This window comes from Nannospalax galili, unplaced genomic scaffold, assembly GCF_000622305.1.
Source record: "Nannospalax galili isolate Female #2095 unplaced genomic scaffold, S.galili_v1.0 scaffold571, whole genome shotgun sequence".
In the NCBI taxonomy this organism is placed as follows: Eukaryota; Metazoa; Chordata; class Mammalia; order Rodentia; family Spalacidae; genus Nannospalax; species Nannospalax galili.
Genome location: NW_008330297.1, coordinates 1379512 through 1402156, shown reverse-complemented (window position 1 = coordinate 1402156; position 22645 = coordinate 1379512). Strand labels below are relative to the sequence as shown.

The 22645-nt window shown below is 40.1% G+C and overlaps 1 protein-coding gene and 1 pseudogene across 5 annotated transcripts in view; both read right to left on the bottom strand.

Moving 5' to 3' along the window:
* Positions 1-22645, bottom strand: part of Col25a1 (collagen type XXV alpha 1 chain) — a 514093-nt gene that overhangs the window by 48230 nt on the left and 443218 nt on the right. For 3 of the 5 annotated variants that reach the window (XM_008843537.3, XM_008843526.2, XM_008843531.3), the window contains exons 18-21: positions 21016-21060; positions 6648-6710; positions 2299-2367; positions 1560-1604 (exon numbers count right to left, since the gene is read on the bottom strand). In XM_008843537.3, the coding sequence (XP_008841759.1) occupies positions 1560-1604; positions 2299-2367; positions 6648-6710; positions 21016-21060 (222 nt within the window). The remainder of the gene's footprint in view (positions 1-1559; positions 1605-2298; positions 2368-6647; positions 6711-21015; positions 21061-22645) is intronic. The other 2 variants (XM_029568696.1, XM_029568691.1) reach the window with 1 other exon arrangement.
* On the bottom strand, positions 86-1484 carry LOC103742603 (annotated as a pseudogene).

Here is a 22645-nt window from a genome sequence, read left to right as displayed (position 1 = left end):
TTTTTTTGTCTTTTTGAGACAGAGTCTCCCTGTAGCCTCAGCTGGCCTGGACCTCACTATGTAGGCTGGCCTTGAACTCACAGAAATCTGCCTGCCTCTGCCTCCTGAGTGCTGGGATTAAAGGCGTGAGCCACTACACGTAGCCCCCAGTCTTTATTGTAAGCTCTTCTCTGGTTGGTTTCTGACACACCATTGGCAATGGTGGAAAATCACGAACCTCTGAAACTGCCCACCACTGCAGGTAGATCCTGCACATAGCTGAAAGTCAGTCATTCAAATGTCCTGAGTTAAGTCACTGTCATCACTGACATCTAGGGTGGCCTTTTTGTCAGTGTATAAAGTGGCCAAGGGAGTGCCCACTGGTACCTCCTCCTTATCAGAGTGGATGAGAGGGCTGTCACTGGTACCCAGGTCAGTGCAAGCAGAGGGTGAGGCAGGTGGCTGGAGTTCTGATTCTGGGGGATGTGGAGCCTGAAGAATAATTTCATTCTGACAGGGGTCATATTCGGGTTCTAACCCAGGGGTCACCACAGTGTGTCCTCTCTACACAAGTTCAAGAAGATTTCTAGTGCCTCTTGGTCAGAGATGTCCATCTGCTCCAGCATGTCGACATTCACCTCCATGAATGACATGCTGCCCGTGGGCTCTCGCCTCTCTGCGATCTGCAGGTAGCCTGTGGGCAGGTACTGTTCCATGCCCTGCTGGAGGCTTCCTCAAAGAACTTCCGCCGCTCTGTCAGCTTCAGTTTCTGGGTGTGCTCCATTTCTAAAACCTTACACGTGTGCTCTGCGACCAGCTCAGCTACGAAGCCTGCAGCGCCTTCCTCTCACCTTTCTTGTAACTCTTCAGGCGCTGGGACTGCGCACATTTACGCTTTTCTAACTCGCACTGCGCACACACTCCCTAACTCACACTAGGCACACACTCCCCCAGATGCAGCAGGTGATTTTCTACCTCTTCAAAACTTGCATCTAAATGAGCCAGAATCAATGATTCCAGGCCTGCACGGAGGCCTGGGAGCCGCTGGAGCTTCTTCCGAAGCTCGGTCAGGCTGGTCCTCTTCTCCCGGTGGACAAGCAGCAGGCTTCGCTGTGCCCGGCTCTCCAGCATTTGCACATTCTTTGGCACTAAAGAAGTTACTTTTAATAAACAGGAAATTCAACTTTTCTTAAGGAATAGTCTAAAGGGGGCTGGCAAGACGGCTCAGGAGGTAAAGGTCCTTGTAGCCAAGCCTGATGACCTGAGTCCAATCCCAGGAACCCACATGGTGGAAGGAAAGAACTGACTCTTGGTAATTGTTCTCTGACCTCCACAAGTATGCTGTGGTGTGCAAGGTACACACACACACACACACACACACACACACACTGAAGGTTAAAAAATAATCTGCATAAGAATAGACAAAACCAAGATGACACTGCGATATTATCACAGGGATAAAATGATTATAAACCATGTAAAACAAAGGATTAAATCTACAACATGATTCTTTGTGGAAAAGGCAAAATACATGGATCCTGAAGGCCTCAATCACATCAAAATGGTTATTGGTTACTGACCTTTGACCCCTTTGGACCTCTAGCTCCTGCTTCACCTTGCTTCCCCTAGTGTAGGAGAGTATGAAGATGAGCCAGGGAAGGACAGAGGAGGTGAGAACAGAGAAAGGAAATTAGCAGTGGCTCAGATCAAGGAGGAATCATGGAAACACACAGCGCTATGTGATGTTGGTCGTTGTGAACAGCGTGCATAGCTGCACGGCCAGCTCACTCCCAGTTCTCCCACCATGTTCATTATATTATTATTCTGAAGACTGTCCTCCATCAGGATGGAGAGCTTGCCCACATCAATTGCTTTTTCATCATTTCTGTGTCTCCAGGAGGAGGTAGTTATTAAAATAAAGTGCGACCACGTTAGTTTGCAGAGTTTGGATGAATAAAGATTGAACAGGCAAATAAATCTTTGATTCTAATATTTTCAAGGTGTTATACTCCATTGAGTCACCATGGAAACGAACACAGCACTCACCACCGGAGAGTCTTCTCAGTAGGCTATAATACACACCCAGTGATAATGTGTTAATATGACAGCACCTCTCCCTTTACAAGATGTGTTGTTAAATGTGTTCACTGACTGAGCAGAATAAAAGGAAATCAACTGCAAATTCCAAGGAACCAATGTGCATTTCAATGAATCAGTTGTGATTTGAGCTGTTTTAATACCTGTTGAGGAATTGCTTTTGTGTTCTTAAGCAAGCGGCAAAACCAAAGAATGTTTTCTTTCAATGCAAGAATAACTGACCTTTGGTCCAGGGGCTCCAGGATCCCCTCGTTCACCTCTTCCAGGAGGCCCGGCCTCACCGCGTTCGCCCTGTCACAAATTGTAAAACAGGTAAAAAGCAACCTCCCCAAGGCTGTTCCCTGAGATCAATAAATGAGCTGAATCAAACTAAAGTAGGCAGAGTCACTGTTTATTTATAATGTACCAGCACTGTGTTAATCTCTGAACATGAGTTACCTCATTTCATAAACAAAACTCCTGTGATTGTTAATTATAGGTGTCATCTTGACTGGGTTAAGGAGTACCCAGGGAGCTGGTAAAGCATCTTCATGATGCTGCTAGAGAAGACTGAATACAAGTCAATGGACTGGGCGGGGGAGGTTGACCCTCAATGTAGGTGATTCTTGTTCACTTGGCTTGGGGACAGATAGAACAAAAACACAGGGTCAGACAAACTGTCTCTCTCCCCTCTGGAGGCAGGCCACCTTTTTTCCTACCCCCAGACATCCAAGCCCCAGAACCTTCAGCTGTGATGGCAAGCCTTACACCAGTGCACTACATCCTCAGACTTTTGGCCTTTGCCTAAGAGATTCACTGCCAACTTCCCTAGTTCTGACACCTTCAGACCTGGTCAGAGCCATGCTATTTGCCTCCCTCCAGCTCAGAGATGGCTTACGTGGGACATCTTTGCTGCCATCGTTTTCCTAACTCCCTATTTAGCTATCTGGGAATGTATGTATGCATGTATGCACGTATGCACATATGCACCTATCCATGCACCCATGCACTCACTCTTATTGGTTCTGTGTTTCTAGGCTACCCTGACTAATATATAATTATGCAACATTATCTTATAATCCCCATTTTATAAATTAGCAGTTTGGTGATCCTTTTCAGATAGCTATGTAAGTAAATGGGAAGACTTTTCAAGGGAATCAATGAGGCCTATTATTCTTCCTCAAGGCAGGAATGGACATCTTTTACATTCCCTCATGAATTTTTAAGTTTCTGACAAATGTATGGCACAGTACTTAAGTTCCAGACTTCACACTGTGACCTCCTAGTTTTTAATTCTCGATCTATTATTATCAGTTGTGTGCTGTAGAAGAAGTTAGTTAAATTCAGTTAGCCTCAATTTACCCTGTAGAGGAAATTACAGTACTGATTTCATAATGTATAAATACAAAGTATTTAGAATCATATGAGACACGTAAGTGTTACAGCTTTTAAATATATTTATAGTTCTAGTCCAAATATAGTCACTGTCCTTGAGGACCTACTGGTAGACAAGAGCCACACAAACAGATCAGTGGATAATGAAGGATTAACTTATTAGGAGAGGAAGCCCCGATGGGCTCTGCTGTGGATTACCCCTGGAAGTGAAATGATACACACCCTGAAGAACGGGAAGGCTCCTTTAATGACCCCTGAGGAGGACAGAGCTGCCCCAAACACTTATTAGGACAAGAAGAAAGGACTTACTATCTGTATTCCACAGGAAAGGAAACTAAAACTCAGAGAAATTAAGTAAGTTAAGTAATTTTGCCAAAGTCATCATAAGGCTTTTGAAGTGGAAAGGCTATGATTTAAAATGGATAGTGTTTAATCTTCATTTTTTCCATCAATGTTTTATATACAAATCTTTTGTGTATCACTCATCATTTAAATATGATAAGCTCCTAGCTGGGGGAATTTCTGAGTCAAAAAGTATGAATAGTTAAACATCTTGACAAACAGTCCTCCAGGGAGATGGCATCATTTTATGCTCCCTAGACATAAAATGGAGAGCCTGGCTTCTTACAAGCTGAGGAAGAGACTTGGTTCAGAAGGGGGATGACATGTTCATGGAGGTGAGAGCTGGTCTCCTCACCAAAGGAACAGATTAATCTTGGAAAGGGTAAGACTGACCTAGAAGCATAGAGAAGGGCTTTAAACACCAATATCCTTATCTGTGTCATACCTGCTCACAGAACCTCTGTGGTTCTTCAGGGAGATGGGGTGGGTAGGGAAACAGTTAAGAGAGAGCCGTAGCAGGTGTGCCATGGCCTCTGGGAGGGTGTGATGATGGATGGAGAGGCTGGGAGCAATGTGGGGATGACTGGAACAGGTGGGATTCTTCTTGGCTTTATTTCTTCCTGCCTTTTCTTTTCTGGCCCCTACAGTAGACTGAGACCAAAGGGCAGCTGGTAACATATGGATTTATTATTATCATTGTATTTAATGTGCAGTATTTATCTAGAGATCTGTGCACCACCACACCCTGCCATATAGAATCACCTTTTATCCCAATGACCCTGATAAATTCCTAGTCACAATGTGAAAGGATGCACTTGCTCAGGTTAGGTTACTCCTTTCTCTCCTTCTGTTTTCAGGGAAGTTCACATAGTTATGGTTGTATTTTCTCCTTATTGTCAAGAGTAGAAAAGTGTATGTCAAAATTTTCTGCTGAATTAGTAAGTAAACATATTATTCCAAATACTTTAAAGTTTCTTCAGACAGATGAAGCCTGACAAAGGCATTCATGACCTAACAGTCCCTCCTACAGATATTTAGGTGCCATTACAGTCCTCTTCTTTATGATCTGTCTTCACTGTGTTGGGAAGGAAACACGCCATCTTTGTTTATTTTTGTAATCTCACATTGGTGGTACAAAATCCAGGGTGTCTGCACAAGTACGACATTGGGCTGAGACAGACTTTCAAATAATCTGACTTTCCTCTCATGCTACAGAACCCATGTTAAGATCAGCAATTCAGCTAGCAATCAATTTCAGAATATTGCTCATCAAATGAGCTCCTATCCACATTCTCACTGGTAGAAATGCCAAACAGGTACATTACTTCTTTTGCTTTTGCCAAAGGTTCAGGGTAAAGTGTCTGCTAGGTTCTTCCTAACAACAATGAATGCTGATTTTATGGCTGTATGTCTGGATCTTTCTTTGAGACCAGTTTAGAAGCAGTTTACTATAGAAAAGATATTTAGGGGTGCAGATCCACCAGTTGGGTCTCTTTTATCTTCATCTGTATAGCAAACATGTCACAATGGTCTTTGGATGGTTCACAATGGTTTTCTTTGTAGTGACTGGTTCTTGTGGTGATGTATTGTATTCCTCTGCCCAGCTGCCTCCTCCCCTCTCCCAGCTCTGAGGACTCAAGCCCCAGTAAATGCAACAGATCTCACATGAATAGATCTCTCTCTCTCTCTCTCTCTCTCTCTCTCTCTCTCTCTCTCTCTCTCTCTCTCTCCCCCTTTCTCTCCTTCCCTCTCTTCCCTCCCTCTCAAAGGCCTATCTTGTGTGAATCTCTTGAGGCTAAAACAGAATTTCTCCATACTTTGTTAATAACACTGACAGCTCATTATGAAAAAAAAGAATTTCTTCAGAAAGCAACAATTTTGCATAATCCCACCAAATTTCAGTCCCCTTGGGCCATGCATCGTTTCCATTTGCTAGGATTAGAGTCATTTTTCATTTGACCAAAGCAGAAATGAGGACTCTTCTGTCTGAACAGACCATGACCTCTTTCTCTAACTATGGGACGTCGCCCTTGGCCTATTTTTGGTGAACGAAGAACTCACTGAGGCAAAGACTGCTATGGTTAAAAACAAAGGAATGCGGGTTGGTGTCATTTTCCCCCTTTTTTGATTCCTCAGTCTGTCATGAGTACAGCTCCATCATCGGAGCCATATCTTTCTATGTCTTAGTGCACAGAAAAAGAGAGAACTCTGGGCTGGACTGTACCCTTAGCGATGTGTTTTTTCACATGGACATATACAGCTTTTGCTTTTAGGGTCCTCTTTAGGGCTGCCAAATAAAAGGCCAAGAGATGGTTTTCATTACAGAATATTTCTGCAAACATTACTCATGGTGGATCTTTTGGAATAAGTATTTAGGCATCTCTGTGACATTCAGACTTGCCTTTGAGAGCCACGGAAGTAGGAATAAGATCTGATTTACAGATATATGCTGAAGTGGATGAGGAGAAGCAGGAGCAGGTGAGTGCTAGCTCTCTTCCTCACCTTTCCATGTAGCCAGAGCTCAGCAGCATCACAATGGTTCATGAGGAATCTGGAGGACCAACCGGATGACTATATTCTACCTGCCTAGGACTAGCCTAAAGCTTTCTGCAATGAACGCCCCGTTGATCTACCTAATTCACCTGCCTGCCGACCAGCCTAAACCTTTCTGGAATTAAATCCCATTGATTTGCTCTTCTTTTTAGAAGAGTTTCATTAATGGGTGGATCAGGCTGCTTGAGCTCTGTATAAGGCAGAAGTATCTGGTCACCTGATTAAGAGCCACTCCACCTTTCCTTCAGCATAGATGACACACTTTTCAAAAGGAAAGCAAGGGGTAAAAAGAAGTGACTTACTTTTGTTCCTGGTAACCCTGGTAGGCCCGGCTCCCCTTGAGGACCAATGAAACCTGGTTCTCCCTTAAAAAAATGGGCATACAAGGTCATTATTCATTTGATAGAAAGAAATAATCCTAGACTTAGTTCACCTCACAGTGATTTTACTTCCTTGAATAGGACAACTGTTTTGACTGAGATGAAACTATTTACTATGGAATTAATCAGCACTGGTGTTCATCACTGAAAAAACTCTTTGAGCAAAGCTCCAGAAAGCTTTAGAGACTGTGATAAAGCCACTGGATAAACGTTGTTTACACTTTCTTTTCTCATCTGTTAGCTAGTGTTTCTTGCCACTTAGCATGTGAAAGACACATTGTATTTGGGTAGACATAAATGGGCCTTAAGACCCCATTCCTGTGTTCATGGCCTTGTGAAATCGCTTCCCCTTGATGAAGACTGGACTCACTACTCACATCTAGTGAATGGAATATGGTAGAAGTGATGGGATGACACATCTGAGTCTAAACTGTAACAGACTGTGTCTCTGCTTGAAGGCTTTCCCTGTCTTTCCTCACTTGGAGCACTTGCTTTGAGTGAAGCAGGCTACCATGTTTTGAGTACACTGTGGAGCTGCCCACACTCTAAGGACTGAGGTTGGCAACAACCACGTAAGGGAGCTCGGTAGTGGATGCCCTATCCCCATAGTCTTTTGATGAGAACACAGCTCTGGTTGCCTGCTCCATTACATTCTGTTGGGGGACTCAGAGCCAGAGACACCCACTGTGCTCTGCTTCAATTCTTGTCTTTCAGAGATTGAATCCAATTAACGATCAATGTTTTCAGAACTAAGTTTTGGGGAAAGATGGTAGGCACAGATGACCGTACAATGGGTAATGGCTAGGGAAGAGTTTCCGTAATGTTCAGCATGAAAGGAAAAACTTCCTCTTTACTATACCACCACCACCTTATCTCCACCACCTGGAGGAAATTGATCTGGCATGGTAATAGAATTTAGTCTTAGTTCTCAGCACAGATCTCCTAATACCCTTGGATTTCTCTGGGTTACAGGAGTGGGAAGGGACACCCTTTGTTGCCGTAACCAGTCCCTTCCAACTATACCTGAATCTATGCAAGTGAGGACACTCTTGGTGCGTCCCCAGAGACAGCTTGAAGATGTAGGGAACCAACCCATGACTAGAGGGTTTTCTACTTCATTTCCTGAGCTATGGGAGGGGAATGGCTGGAGATCTGAGTCAATCACCAGTGTGTTTGATTTCATCAGTCATGCACTGGAACCACCACAGAAACCCCTAAGCAGCAGGGACACATGTATGTGCTAGGAGCTTGGACCATTCAGACAGCAAGGCTTCTATCATCAGTGTTCTTCACATTGTTTTGATTATCCACAAAATTTTGTTTTATTTTTAACTACTCTAGTGAAACATAATGGTTTCACTGCTTAAAATGCAAAATATACAACCAAAATTTAAGGTAAAACCATAGTGGTTTTGCTTCAGTATTTCCTGCTTTATTCACGCTCATACTATTTCCAGAAGAGTTGTTAGATACAACTGATTTTTTCCCCCAAGGCACCAATATCTCAACCTTGTTTTACCTGGAGCTGAGCAGGAAGACACAGACAGAATGCTTTACAAGATATGCTAACATGTCATCAATATCTTTCAAACAAGTGAACTTTTCAAATACACTATATATTGGGTGGGGAATAAAAGGTTATCACTACAAAACACTTCATGTGACATGCAGCTCAAACAGGTTTACCTCTGACTTGCATGCACAGGGAGCAGGAAAGTCAGAATGGGAGCCTAAGGGTTGGGGTCACCGTAACACAATATCCTACTACACTGTATTCTACTTGTCTCTATAGCCTTCCACCTAACAGAAGGGAAAATCTTGTGAACAGTTTTGGACAGATCTCTTACTTTTCCAAAATAAAAGTCTGAATTCCACTGACAAAAATCACAGGTGGTTGGCTGTTCCACCTCCAGAAAGATAATTTAATTTAATAATGTATTTCATAAAAATACATTTATTTACAAGCAAAATATGTCTTCTAACGAAATAATACATACAAATAAATAAATGTCCTGTTTCTACTTTCAAGAGAAATGCTGTAGAGCACATTAAAGTCATTCATCACAATGTGTAACGAAAGTGTAAGGGGTAGGCTGAATATTTGCTTGTAAACAAGAACTCTCACAAATCTTCAAGTAGAGCTAAAATGATGTCTTTAGCCAATCAAACAGAAGTTCCATTAAAGCACACTAATGCAAAATGAAGCGCAAATGGTGCAGAAACACACTTCTTGTTTGGGTTAGTGTTTAGTTTACAAAAAGTTAAAACATGCAGTTGCATACTTCACAAATAATGCTTCGTTATTTCAACAGTTAGACAACAGTGTCTTTTCTTCCTTTTAAAAACATTAAATTTTCCTTAGTAAAAGTATAGAAAGTTCTTTTAAAATATTTTCTTTGTTATTTTATTTTATGTGAATGAGTGTAATGCCTACATGCATGTAAGTGCCTCTGTACTGTGCAGTGCATGTGAAGGTCAGAACAGGGTGTCGGAGCCCCTGGAACTGGAGTTACAGATGGGTATTAGTTACCATGTGGGTGCTGGGAACTGAAACCCGGTCCTCTACAAGAGCAGCCAGTGCTCTTAACCACAGAGCCATCTCTCTAGCCTTAGAAAGTTCTTTTAATAGAATGTTCAGGGTAAAATTACTTTGTTTCAAGAGATAAAATCAATTTGGTAGTTCCAAGAATTTTAGTGCTATTAATCTTATATAATTTTAGAAGCTTTCAGTATGATTAACTATTCCTGATTATCACTGCAAGAAGGTGATTTATACAGTCAAACTTATACATCCTGACACTTATTCCAATATATTCAAGGTAGAAAACAGCATACCTAGCTTTAGGATTGCAGGGCTGTGCCTGTTTTCTGAGGGTCATTTTTAGGTATACCACCTCCATTCTTCCCGCTGTAGTATGATGGCAGAGGGAGGAGATGATTATTGGTCTCTTTGCTATCTGGACTTCAGAAACTATTGTTGAAGTAAATGGGGGCATGAGTGTGCTCACTGTAATAGGTTCTTGAGCATTGTGATCTCACTACCAGTAGTCCTGAAAGTATGCTCTGGTGAATTCTGGGCTCCCACAGACTTTCAGAGGTACTTAAAGTCAAACTGTTTTCACAATGTGCAAAGACATTATTTGCCTTTGTATTGCATTCCCCCTGGGAATGCATCAGTGTATGAAAAGCTCATGATGTGGTTTCAGAATCTGTACTGAGTCTAACCTTTTTTTAAAATTTTTAATTTTTATTTTATGTGTATGAGTGTATTGCCTGCATGTATGTGAGTGCACCCGTGTCATGCAATGCCACAGAGATCAGAAGAGGGCATTGGATTCCCCTAGAACTGGAGTTAAGGACGGTTTGTCGCCACCAGGTGGGTGCTGGGAATCGAACCCAAGTCATCTGCAAGAGCAGTCAGTGCTCTTAACTGCTGAACCATCTCTCCAGCCCCTGTACTGAGTCTAACCTTTAAGAAAGGGCCACTTGTAGATCTTGGGTTCCATCAAAGAATACCAGCAAACAGATCTGAATTGGCTGCTAAAATAAACTTCCCTTGTCCAGTTACCTATCTGTATGATTCATGTAAGATACTTTATCCCAAACAACAAATGGCAAGACTGAACATAGAAGTGTATATGAAAATTCAGCTGTAGTCTTTTAAACTAGACATTAAAGAGATCTGAGAGAAACCCCACATACATGCCAATGTAACCCTTCTTACAATGGTTTTTCTGGTCATATTCTAGAAAATTTAGTTATATTTCATAAAACATCTCCTCTAATTAATACTCAATAAAGATGTCTGAGGTTTAATTTTGAATAAGAAGTTTCAATAAATATAATCAACATAACAAAAGTTCTTCAGAGTTTTTAAGAGTGTAGAGGTGTTCTAAGACTATGTGTTCTAGAATTGCTAGTAAAAGTGCAGGATGGAGTTAGAGCTTGACTTTTTGCAAGCTACAGGCTTTAGGTACCAAATAACAAAAGATTTTCACTTCAAGAAGGAGGCACTTAGTCATGATTTAATAAAGATAACATGAATAAAACATTGTTTCCCCCAGATTAAGCATACAAGTTATTTCCCCCTTATTTTTAGGCTCATCATTATTAGTACTAGCAATGGCAGTATTGTAACATCTCTGTATCCTAATTGGTAATATTCAAGGTGACTTATCACTTTCAACCTGCCTGGTACAAACTCAATAGTCCTTCAATTTGAGATGGTATCCCTCTGCATTTAAGATTTAAGATTGCAATAGTTTAAAACATAGCAGAACTATGAAGGAGCGGTGACAAGTTTACTGGGTATTCTTCCTGTAAGGAAGGGGCAGGATAAAAAAATTTTTATACCTGTTGAATTTCTCTTAGTAAGTATAATCCTTAATTTAAGGGACTACTCTAATAGGCAAACAGGGTCACTGAGAAGTGATAAAGATGGCTTGCTGCTGCTTCTTGGTATCTGACAGGAGGCCTTATTTTTAACTCCAGTAAGGCCCCTTCAACTGATCTGCTAAGCATCGGGTAGCCCTGGACATCTCAGCTTGGAGATGTGACTTACCAGTCTTCTTTGTTAACCAATGCAAAGTTAGGGGAGGGGAAACCACTCAAACCCTTAGAACCCAGGTCTTCCCTAGAGAACGTTGGAGTTTTGGTGTCCGAATTCCCCTCTTGTGAAGAGCTTTACTTTTCTGGATGAGTATGTGATATGTGTGGTTCTTTATGTGTATAGATGTGATTTTTTATCTTTCAATAACAGTTTGTTTTCTGCTCTCTGCTGTTCTGAGATTTTTCCTGCATTTTAATTCTTTAATTGGCTGAGAAAATGAACCAAACCACAGCTACACTAAAAACCTTGCCTATTTAACAGGGACAGATACAAAGTTTAGAGTTTAGAATCCTCTAAGATATGGAGAAGAAAAGCAGTGACAACTTAAGGTCACTGTGCTGGATACTTTAGTGTCAACTTGACACACCTGGGTTGAGGGAGCCTCAACTGGGGAATTGCCTTCATTGGATTGGCCTGTGGCCATGTCTGTGGGGTATTTTCTTCACTACTGAGTGATGTGGGAGGACCCAGGCCACCGTGGGCCCACGCCTCTTGGCAGATGGTCATGTATTGTATAAGAAAGCAGGTAGAGCACCAGCCAGGGGAGCAAGCCAGTAAGCAGCATTCCTCCATGGCCTGGGCTTCAGCTCCTGCCTCCAGGTTCCTGCCCTGTGTTCCTACCTTGGGCTCCCTCAGTGATGAACTGTAACCTGGGAAATGTAAGCCAAATAAACCCTTTCCTCCTCAAGTTGGTATTGGTCACAGTGTTTTGTCGCAGCAATTGAAGGCAAACTAGAACAGCTACATAAAACACTTTCTTGTGATATAACAAATGTTCAAAGGCTGGCAAGATGGCTCAGCAGGTAAAGGTGCCTGCACCAATCCTGATGACTGGAGTTTGATCCCCAAGACCCACATGGTGGAAGGAGAGAACCGAGTCTCACAACTTGTTCTCAGAACACATGTACACGACTGGCATGCCCCCCCCCACCCCAATAAAACAAGTAAAAGTAATTAAAATTTATCAAGCGGTTATTTTACTCCAGCTACAATTCTTACTAATCAGGATGGAGGAAAGAGAGGATCATGTGTGGAGGTTAGCAGCTGAAATGACTCAATGACAGAGCAATTTTGGGAAACCATCTTTGGAGGAAGTCAGAATGAGACTACATAAGTCTTTAGGGCAACAAACTGAAATAACTATTCATATTGGAATTTGTCAGGCTCCTCAGAGCTGTTTTGCAGATTTACTCTCACACAATCAACAGGGAATATAAGGAAGAATGCTGAGCTGAAAACGATCCATATGTATTTATCTGAATACACAAAGTGTGGGAAGACATAACAGAAGAAATCATAACTATAATGATTAAACTCTGACATTACTTAATGAAAGGAAAAATTAATTGGGAGGATCCCCCCTTTTTATCAAGCAATTATCGTAATTAGACTATCTAAATTATAACTTTAATGAACAACACTAAAACATAAGCACAGGTCCTTTGAAAAGGGTGGGTCCTGGCTATTTTAATCAGGAAAACGTAGATTTAAATGGCAAACAGTAAGTAAAACAGCTCTACCACTAAAGTGCAAACAACAGAACATGACATTTTCTGAAATTAGTTGTTTTAAGTTAATGATGTTAGCATTCTTTTCAAAATGGAAATAAGTGAAATATTTAAGAAAAATGGGGGAAACATAGAGTTGTTAAACATCTAGCGTGCCCTGTGCCCCGTGCCCCGTGCCCCACGGTGACAACGAACAGCCACATCAGAATGCCTGTAGGTACTGAACCATTCTTTTCTGAGCTACATGGATCTGTTTTTCTCTTACTTCACATATAGATATGTATGTATATTTTTCTATATATTTTATCTATCAGTATATCAAGCTAGACAACATTTACAGTTTTTACTTCTGGTTCCAGTGACACTGACAAGATGGTCAAGTGAGCTGGGATTCCGCCCACAGGTGGGAATGCAGGGAACCAGCCCATGGACCTCACCGTGCCATTGCCTACCCCAGAGAGGAATGATGAAGGAAGAAGAGGAGGAGGAGGCAGAATAGTAGAGGAATGCAGGGTAGGAGAGAGTTGGGGGGAATGGGGAGTAGAGGAATGCAGGATGGGAGAGAGTTAGGGGGAATGGGGAGTAGAGGAATGCAGGGTGGGAGAGAGTGGAGGGGGAGGGAGAGGGACACTTCCACCCCAACTTCCTCATTTCCATTTTTTTTTTTTGGCTGTTATTATTTTGTTGTTACTGGGCCTGGAAGTAGCCAACTAGATTTACTCTTGGGATAAATGGAAAATGTAAATAATACATCATATAACTCTTTAAATAAGCATAGAATCATCAATTAAACAAAGCTGGGGATAAAATATATAACATTATTTATTAGAACACTTACTATGGCCCCAAATTTTAATCACTAACATGTAATGCTAGCAAACACCCTGTTCTGCTGCCCAAGCCAGGTGCTAACCAGTGTCATCATAGCTGTCAGAGAAACAGAAATCTCGGTTTTGTTGGTATTTCTGCACCATGTAGCCAATGCAGCATCAAATTTCACAATAGAGAAAATTTTGGTCTAGTTTTCTGGTCCTGGGTATTGCATCTGGTTGGGTATTGCATCTGGTTGTTTCATGGATATTTATCCTTTGACGGTTCTTTGTAGTAATTAACTATCTCACCACCAATGAAGCTAGAGACCCCGTCTTAGCACCAAGACCAGAGGACACTTCCCTGTGCTGAGCTGGAAGAAACGATGAGTGACAGAGTAGCGATGGTTCTGCCTGCTATGCCAGAGTTCAGGAGTTCAGTTAGTTCAGCTAATTCAGGCTGAAGTGTGAAGATACATAGGCATCAACTTTTGGGGACAGTAGCGAGCAGGGAGAGCAGATCCATCTCAAAACCTGACCATAGGTTGCTAGTTTAAACAAAAGTTTTAAACAGCCTGGGTACATAAAGATACAGAAGAAATTCTACATAAAAACGTAGTTGAAATGAAAGGTTATCTCTTCACACAAGCAACTGGAGAAGGTCAGTAAGCCTTGGATTGTCCCACCTACAGTTAACTGTCTGGGCAACTACAAGATGGAAGCATCTTGCATCTTGTAGTGCTGAATTCAACGACTAAAAATCACAATAGTAATAATATGTGCTATATTTGAAAAATCATTATGATTTTGCACTAAAAACGGTTTGTTCATCAGGCTGTATCAGGGCTCTTTCTCTTTCTCACTAACTTAGAGGTATATCAACACAGAAGTGAACTATGAGAAGATTTAGCTGTGAAGATGATCCTACTCATTCTGTATAAGACAAAAGGAAAATACTTAAAGGCAGGATTTTTGGTTGGAGCCAGTTTTCTTCAACTCATTTGCTATAACTTAAAAAAACCCAAATATCTCATTGTGATAGTAATTTAAATTTTAAGTCTTTGGCTAAAAGCTAAGGTGCAAACAAACCAACAAGCCACATTAACCACTACCACCGTGTCTACCAACCACGAGAGCAACAAAACTGATCTATATTACAAAAAGATAAGGTAAAACTCGGAAATTCTTTAGGAACATGGTCTTTCTGAAATCTAATGACCACTAAAGGTTCCATTGTCTTAGAATTCTATAATAAAATCTTAACTGATTTTTCTAGTAAACAGCAGGGGGGTATTTCAGGTGATCTTACTAGCTTCTAAATGGTGATTGGGATAGCCCTTCATAACGGCAAGAAGACTCAACAAATACTCAGTTGGAGTTATTAGCCTGCATAAGAAAGGAAGTAATAGCAATGGCTCACCAGATGTTTCCATATATACTTCCAGAACTTTCCATCTGCTAAGCAGAATGGTTACCAGAAGGTCCTAACTCATTACCTCTTACAGAAAAATATGCTTTTTCATTTATTACTATTTGCTTTATTTTTATAAGCCATTATCAATTAAAGGAGTAAAATATATTATTTTTTTAATCCATCAAAAAACCCTCTAAAGCAAGTCATGTTTTCCATGATATTTATTACTCCCAACCAGATATGATTTTCATTTCCCCCAAAATAGTACAATGGCCTTGAAAAATATGTGCTGATTTGTCTGGGTGCTAAAAGCATCACCAATAATTTTGATTAATGTGTCTTGACACTGAATGCATTAGCCATATAATATTCTTCTTGCTTAAAGGCTAATTAGAATTCAAGTCAGCATGATACCTTCTTTTGAGGATTACAGCAATAACATTTGTTGTAATAAGAACCTCTAGGCAGCCAGTTTTGGAAATGATTGATTTCTGAAATTATTAGGAGGGGAAAAAAGGAATGAGAAGTAGAGTTTTCCCCAAAACACTTATTTCCCTTAAGGATCAAATTTGAGTATAAATTAAAACATCTTAGTGGCATGGTTGAAAATGAGCTATAATAGCAGGTTTATTTAAAAGCCAGAAAACCTATCTTTCTTTTTTTTTTAAACAGAACTGTATCACAAAGGACATTCAGTGTGCTTGTTGGAGGCTTTATTATGGCTGCTAAAAATCTGCTTCTGGTTGCATGAATTTCCTAATTGGACTCAAATTACCCAACTCTTCAGATGGAGCCTGTGCAAGCAGGAAGCTCTTAGAAGCAACAATAACATACATATTTCTTTTTTTCCTTTCTCTTTTAAAAATATTTTATTTATTATTTTTATTTTATGTGTATGAGTATACTGCCTGCATGTGTGTAAGTGCAATGCCCGGGGAAGTCACAGTGCCCGAGGAGATCAGAAAAGGGTGTCAGATCCCTGGAGCCAGAGTTATAGATAGTTGTTAGCTGACTTTTACTTCCCCATTTCATGCTGGATATATTGTTCAATAAAACATAGAATGGGCCTGTGTTCAAGAAGATGGCTGCAAGAGAATTCTGAAGGAACAGGATCTCAGAAGGTCAGGTCTACTCTTGGCTGAGGTGAATAAACTTCACCCACCCAGGGCTCAGGGACTATTGCAGAGGAGAGGGCAGAAAGATTGTAAGAGCCAAGGAGAAGGTACATGACCATATGGAAATACAGTGTTACAGGCTCCTGGGACCTTGCTCATGTGAACCTACAGTAATGGTGTCAGCATACACAAGACCCTTGAAAACTCAAGCAGACAGAATCCCAGGACAGAATTGGGGAAATGGAGAGCAGGCCCCAATCTTAGTAGAATTATTGACAGCTGATTCCTTACTGGGTGAGGAAGAGTTGGTCTTCTTAAAGGGAGGAAGTCTAGATAGGCTGCCCAGAGTCCAGTGGATGAACTTGTACTGAGGGACATCTGGGGACACTAACTTTACAAAATAGGCCTTAATGCAAATGACAAAAATGTATGGATTCCAGTGGGGAAGGGCTATGGGAGGTGCCAGTGGGGAAGGGAGTACAGAGGTTGATTGAGGTGATTAAGATTGATTGAGATGTTCTGTATGAAATACACAAAAATTCAATAAAAAATTTAAAAAAGAGTTAGGCTGTTTTTTATTAGGGAATAACCAGAATGTGGCGTTGCATGGTAGGTGCTGCAGAATTTTCACTAATGTGGGCGCCAAAGAAAAATGATTAAGCTTTGAGGGGAGCAGGCTGTGAAAATGTATTTGCCACTTAATTTGTTTTTTATGATATGATGTAATGCTTGCTGTATTATATCTCCCTTGCCTGCTTAAAAAAACTTATTTCTTCATATGGTGAAATAAACTACTTATACGTATTGAGAGGAGAAAAGCAAGCACTGAAAATCTGTGAAAAAGTCTTAGGTTGGGTGATGCTGACTGGAGAATCCCACCACTGCAGGACATGTCAGGGTTTTCATTTGCTTTTCCCATGAGCACAGTTGGGAAGGAGAGCACTAACAGTGACCCTCTCATCCTCAGGTTATTGGGTGCTCTTGCTTTACAGTCCCAAAATAGATTTGGGTGCTGGGAAAAACAGGTGATCTTACTGCCTTTAAAGGCAACATTCCCTCAATCACTGCAAAGGAGTTTCCATAATTCACATCTATTAATCTGTAGAACACAGCTGGTTGTATTTTCTACATGTTAAAATTATTTACACGAGGAAAGATTATACTGAACAGGTGCATAAGCCTTGTTTCCATTATGCTGAACTGCCTCAAGATAAATTACAATAGCCAAAATGTACCTAGCATTTGCTGTATGCTAGGTGAGAGCTCAAGAGCTATGCACACATTAATTCATTTCACTCCTACAGTCAACCTCTTTACTATGATCACTGGTGGTTCTCACGAGGAAACGGAAGCACAGAGGGATTACAGAACTTGCCCCATGTCATATCACTAGTAAAGGGCCTGATTTGGTCTGTTCTATGGTTGCTGGTGGGCACTGCTTAATTACTAGAGTAATTGTGAGAAGGAGTAAACAAGATTTACATTGTTCAAAATAAATGCTGAGGATAAAAATTTCAAAAATAAAAATGTAGAATCTTGACTTGTTTTATGCAACATCACAGAAGGTAATGATAACTTTCTATTCACTATAATACTTGAGGTGAAAAAGAGTTTCCAAAAATTTAAAAAACTTGTTCATAAAACTAATTTCTAAGGTTAAATCTTATTCCAGAAGATCAATTTCTACATGGTACATTGTACATAATTTAATTTTCCCAGTTGAACATCTTCACACTATATGAACCATGAATGCATGAAATAGGAATTCCAAATGCCTTCCACATGGTGAGAAGACTTTCAAATGTGTGTCCAGGAAGCTTAAGAGTAGTTTGAAATTAAGTTATGCCTGTTCTTAGTGGCTTCTGTCAGGTGAGCCTACAGCATTAGCACTTTCCTCAGAGTGGGGTCCTGACACAATCTTTAGATGAGTCTACTGTCTGTATTCAGGCACTTTGTTCATTTCCTGAGAACAGTAGAAGGCATGTGGATGCTCATTAAGTTTCCAACCATTCCCCGAGAGCAACAGGTGGTGAATCAGAGCTTCCCTGGTATGTCATGGCTGGTTTCCTCTGTGTCTTAGAAATAGTGGACGGCATGTGAGTGCTCTCTGTGGTAGAGGCACATAAGAAGGAGAGGGATAGCAACAGGAAATATTTCCAAAGCATAAACAAACACACAGGTCTAAAAAGAACATGACTGATGTTCTTGTTACCACACACTCTACAGTCATACATGAGGGCTTCATCTTTTAAATCCTGTTCTAACTTTAAACTATGAAATGAGGATTAACTGTCCTGTAGTTTGCCACCTTAGTAGAATTAAGGTAAACTAAAATCATGAGGAAAAATCCCAAGTTAATGAAGTAGCATCATAAAATTACAAAATTTTAAGTCTACATTTATAAATGTTCAGTGACTATTAACTACCTTAGTATGTTCTTAAATTGTCTTCTCTTCAAAATTATCTATTTATTCAGCACCCACTACATTATAAAGAAAGCTTATTTCTCATTTGAATTACGGTGAGAGGACAAAGCTTATCAGACCGAATATAGAACCTATGATTTATTTTAAATACTGGACAGTGACCCAAACATTGCTTGATCACTGCATAGAAAAAAATATCTCTAGTGGATAATGATTTATTTATTTATTTATTTATTTATTTTTATGGTCTTTTTGAGACAGGGTCTCCCTGTAGCCCCAGCTGTCCTGGAACTCACTATGTAGACCAGGCTGGCCTTGAACTCACAGAGATCCGCCTGCCTCTGCCTCCCGAGTGCTGGGATTAAAGGTGTGCGCCACCACGCCCAGCCCCTCTAGTGGATAATGTAAACAGCTTTTGTCAACTGATAGCTTGCTTCTCAGTGCAGTCACTAGTAAGAGACAGAAGAACAAGGGCAGTCTCAAAGTCATACCACCTCAATGAAGCATTTCTAGCAGTTTCCTAAGACCATGGGAATGCAAGCACTTACTGGAGGTGGTAAATTATAAATAACCCTCCCAAGAGGAGGCTTCAAAACCTTCAGATTAGCCAACTGGACAAGGGCAAGGCCAAGGACCAGTGTGGAAATACAACATTAAAGTAAGATAAAGGGGCTGGAGAAATGGCTCGGCAGTTAAGAGCACTGGCTGCACTTCCAGAGGACCTGGGTTCAGTTCCCAGCATCCACATGGTAGCTAACAACCATCCTTATTTTGAGTTCTAGGGGATCGATGCCCTCTTCTGGCCTCTACAAGTACACATGCAGGCAAAACACTCATATATATAAAATAAAAATAAGTAAAGATGATAAAATAGTAGCAAATCAAAAACACATGCCTATATGTCATGTATATATCAATAATTTACTTTGGAAAAATAATGCCTTCATTTTCATTCTCTCTTACCAAGAGAGTGCCTCAGACTCAGAAGAGGGACATCCAGGTTTGAGAGCCTCTGCTAAGCTCAGCCTGTACCCTGACAACCCTGCGTTCTTGCTGCAGGGACACTGCCCCTGCCCTTCCAACTGTTCTTTGTTTGAAATGTCCTCTTTATGATTTATAATGCCACCAGGTTCTAATTAGTACTGAGCAACACTTATCTCAAATTCATCTAAGAAATTTATGATCTAATAGCCATTTCTAAGAAGCTGTCATTTTTAATGTGTGGAAGTTACTAAAGAATTGCCATAAATTAACCCTGTAGTAAGAAATTTCATGTCAATTTATGATGTTATTCTTGTTGTCAAGTGATAAGGAAGTGATTTTGACTCGATGGTAAACTCTTGTCATAGGGGTGCACTTTCTACTGTAGAAGTCAAAGACTAAAATATATACCTAGTGGACATATCTGAACTTTTTGACATTAGAAACACTGTTTCTAGAAACACTGAAAAAAAAACCAAAACTAGAACCAAAGTTTCTGACCTTCAACCTAGAAAACATAATTTTTATAAGTATTAATGATAGCAAACACAGCCCAAAATATTATAAATATGGTAGGATTTATACCTTGGTAACTCAATACTTCTATTCAAAACTATATTATTTTAATGAACACATTATTATAAGCAGCATACGGAATTGAACGAAGAATATTAATTTTAGATTGAAAAATGTACTTGCAGTGTGCTGGTTTATAAATTCTGGTACATATATTTTTATTAAATAAGAAGCTGATTTTAGGGGAATAAGTAAAGTTAGAGTAATAGAACTTTAAGTTTGGTAGGTGCCATGGGAAAATAGCAAATGACTTTTTTTGAAACGTTTTAAGCATCTCAGGTGGTTTAAGAATCTTTGAATTTTAAAACATTTTGATACTAAGCTTTATGCAATTGTTTCAAAAGATCCATACAGAGTTTCTGAGGGCAGTATGTGTTGGGTCAAAACATCTTAGTGATACAATTTCAATTTTTTTTTGGAGAGAATTATTGGCAGGAAGTAGAAGCAAGGCATCGTAGAGGGATTATTTTAAAGGCAAAGAAACAGCTGCCTACATGTCTGATTTAGTTGGATGTGAAGGTGAGTTCTTGTCAAAATTTGATGGGCTCTTAGGAACAAAGCTAAAAATTGAAGGTGAAGAGACATTCAAGACTTTAAAAACTGCATGATTTCAAGTGAAATGACATTTACATTTACTTACGGGGCATGATAGATCAAACAGTGGAAACATACAGTCTAGGTGGCAATGGCAAACTTTAAACACCCATGTTGAATTTTGGATTAAAAATTTAATCAGTTGAGATAACAACAGAGTATTTAAAGAACAACATTCACTTCTTTCTCTATTTTCCTCCAATTTATGTGAGTCATAATTACGTTCTATGAAGCCAAGACTGTCAGCGAAGTATTTACCTTTATCCCCGGCAGTCCAGGAAGCCCAGGAAGCCCTGGTTCACCCTACATAGGAAAATCACATAGCGTTACAGCATGACATTCACTCAGTGTCAGAGAAAAACATGGAAAATGCCCCAGGTGAACAGTTTCTGAAAATATAAGTTCAAAACCACAGGTGTAAGAAGGTTGATGCAATTACCCAGCTCAGTCAACTCTCAATTCAGAGATTGGCTGACACTGCAGGTTTTCCAGAATGTCCTAGAAGAAGGAAACTCTGCTCATTACTCTGTTGGCACTGCTTGCTGAAATGAGGACTATGCACTTCCATAAAGCATCCTGTCTCAGGGCTGGTTCCCCTCAGATAATCAAGAGATTGCTATGTGAACAGATGGTCACAGGAAAACAATATGCATTAAAAGTACTGCTCACTTAAAAGTATAGTAAGATATCCTTTCCATTCCTGAATGATGAGAAGACAAATAAATGGTTAAGAGTATACTTAGCTCCAGCCCGTATTCCTGACAATTGTTGAGTCAGGGTGACCCTGCTTAGCAGCCTTAGAGCTAATGGGACCACGCAGCTGTTCCCAAATACAGGTCAGAGATTAAGCGGTATGTACTGGACAGGCACAGTGGAGACAGGCTAAACCTTTTCATTTTCACAGAATTGTCTATATTATTTTAAGAACAAAGTATAGTGACAAGAGGTTACAGTGTTTAGAAAGTCTCTTGAATTCCACTGTAAAAGAGTAAAGAATCACAGGAAGAAAACACAAGTCTGCTCTGAAGTGGGGTCACGATTATTATTTGTGGAAGTGACATTGAGGTGACAGAATCACAAAATTTTGTAGTGGTCAGTCAGGCAGATGACATTCATGACAAAAGAGGTAGAAACACCAGGAAAGTGGGAGGAGGAGGTATGCTTCATAGTCTAAATGATTTAATAATCTTTAGATTTTTCATTTTATTATTTTTATTGTGCATGTGGGGAGGGTGTGCATGCCATGGCACATACGTGGAGGTCAGAGGACAACTTTGTGGATTCAGTTCTTTCTCGCCACCTTTACATGGGCTCTGGGTATCAAACCCAGGTCACAAGGCTGTACAGTAAAGCGCCTTTACCTGCTGAGCAATTTTGCTGACGCTTTAGTAATTTTCAATTCAAGGAAAACTCACTAAGAATAACCAGATTTTCCACCTTTAATATTAATACTTTCAAATTATGAAGGGCCACAATTTCCTTTGGAATTACCAAAGTAAGAATTTAGATACTTTTATTAAGCTGAGTGATTAGATAAAAAGGGGAAGCCAGGACTTTTTTGATTGCTTTGGTTAAAGACACTTCAGGAATGCAAAAGAAAGACTCTCCAGAAGCATGCATTATAAATAAGAGTAAATGAAATTAAGCGAGAGAAGAAAAGACTGTTATTAATTTACTTATTCTAGCCAAAGACGATTTGTCTGGGTATAATAAACCTATATACAGTCAAAACAGTACACATTTGACTTTCTTTTTTATTTCCACTTTTACTTTTTAGTCAGTAAAATTAAGATGATCTAGTAGAAAGGACCTGTATATGTATTTTACTGAAGTTATCTTTTACTTTCAGGAAGTAAGAGGCTTTTGAAAACAGTAAATTACACAAAAA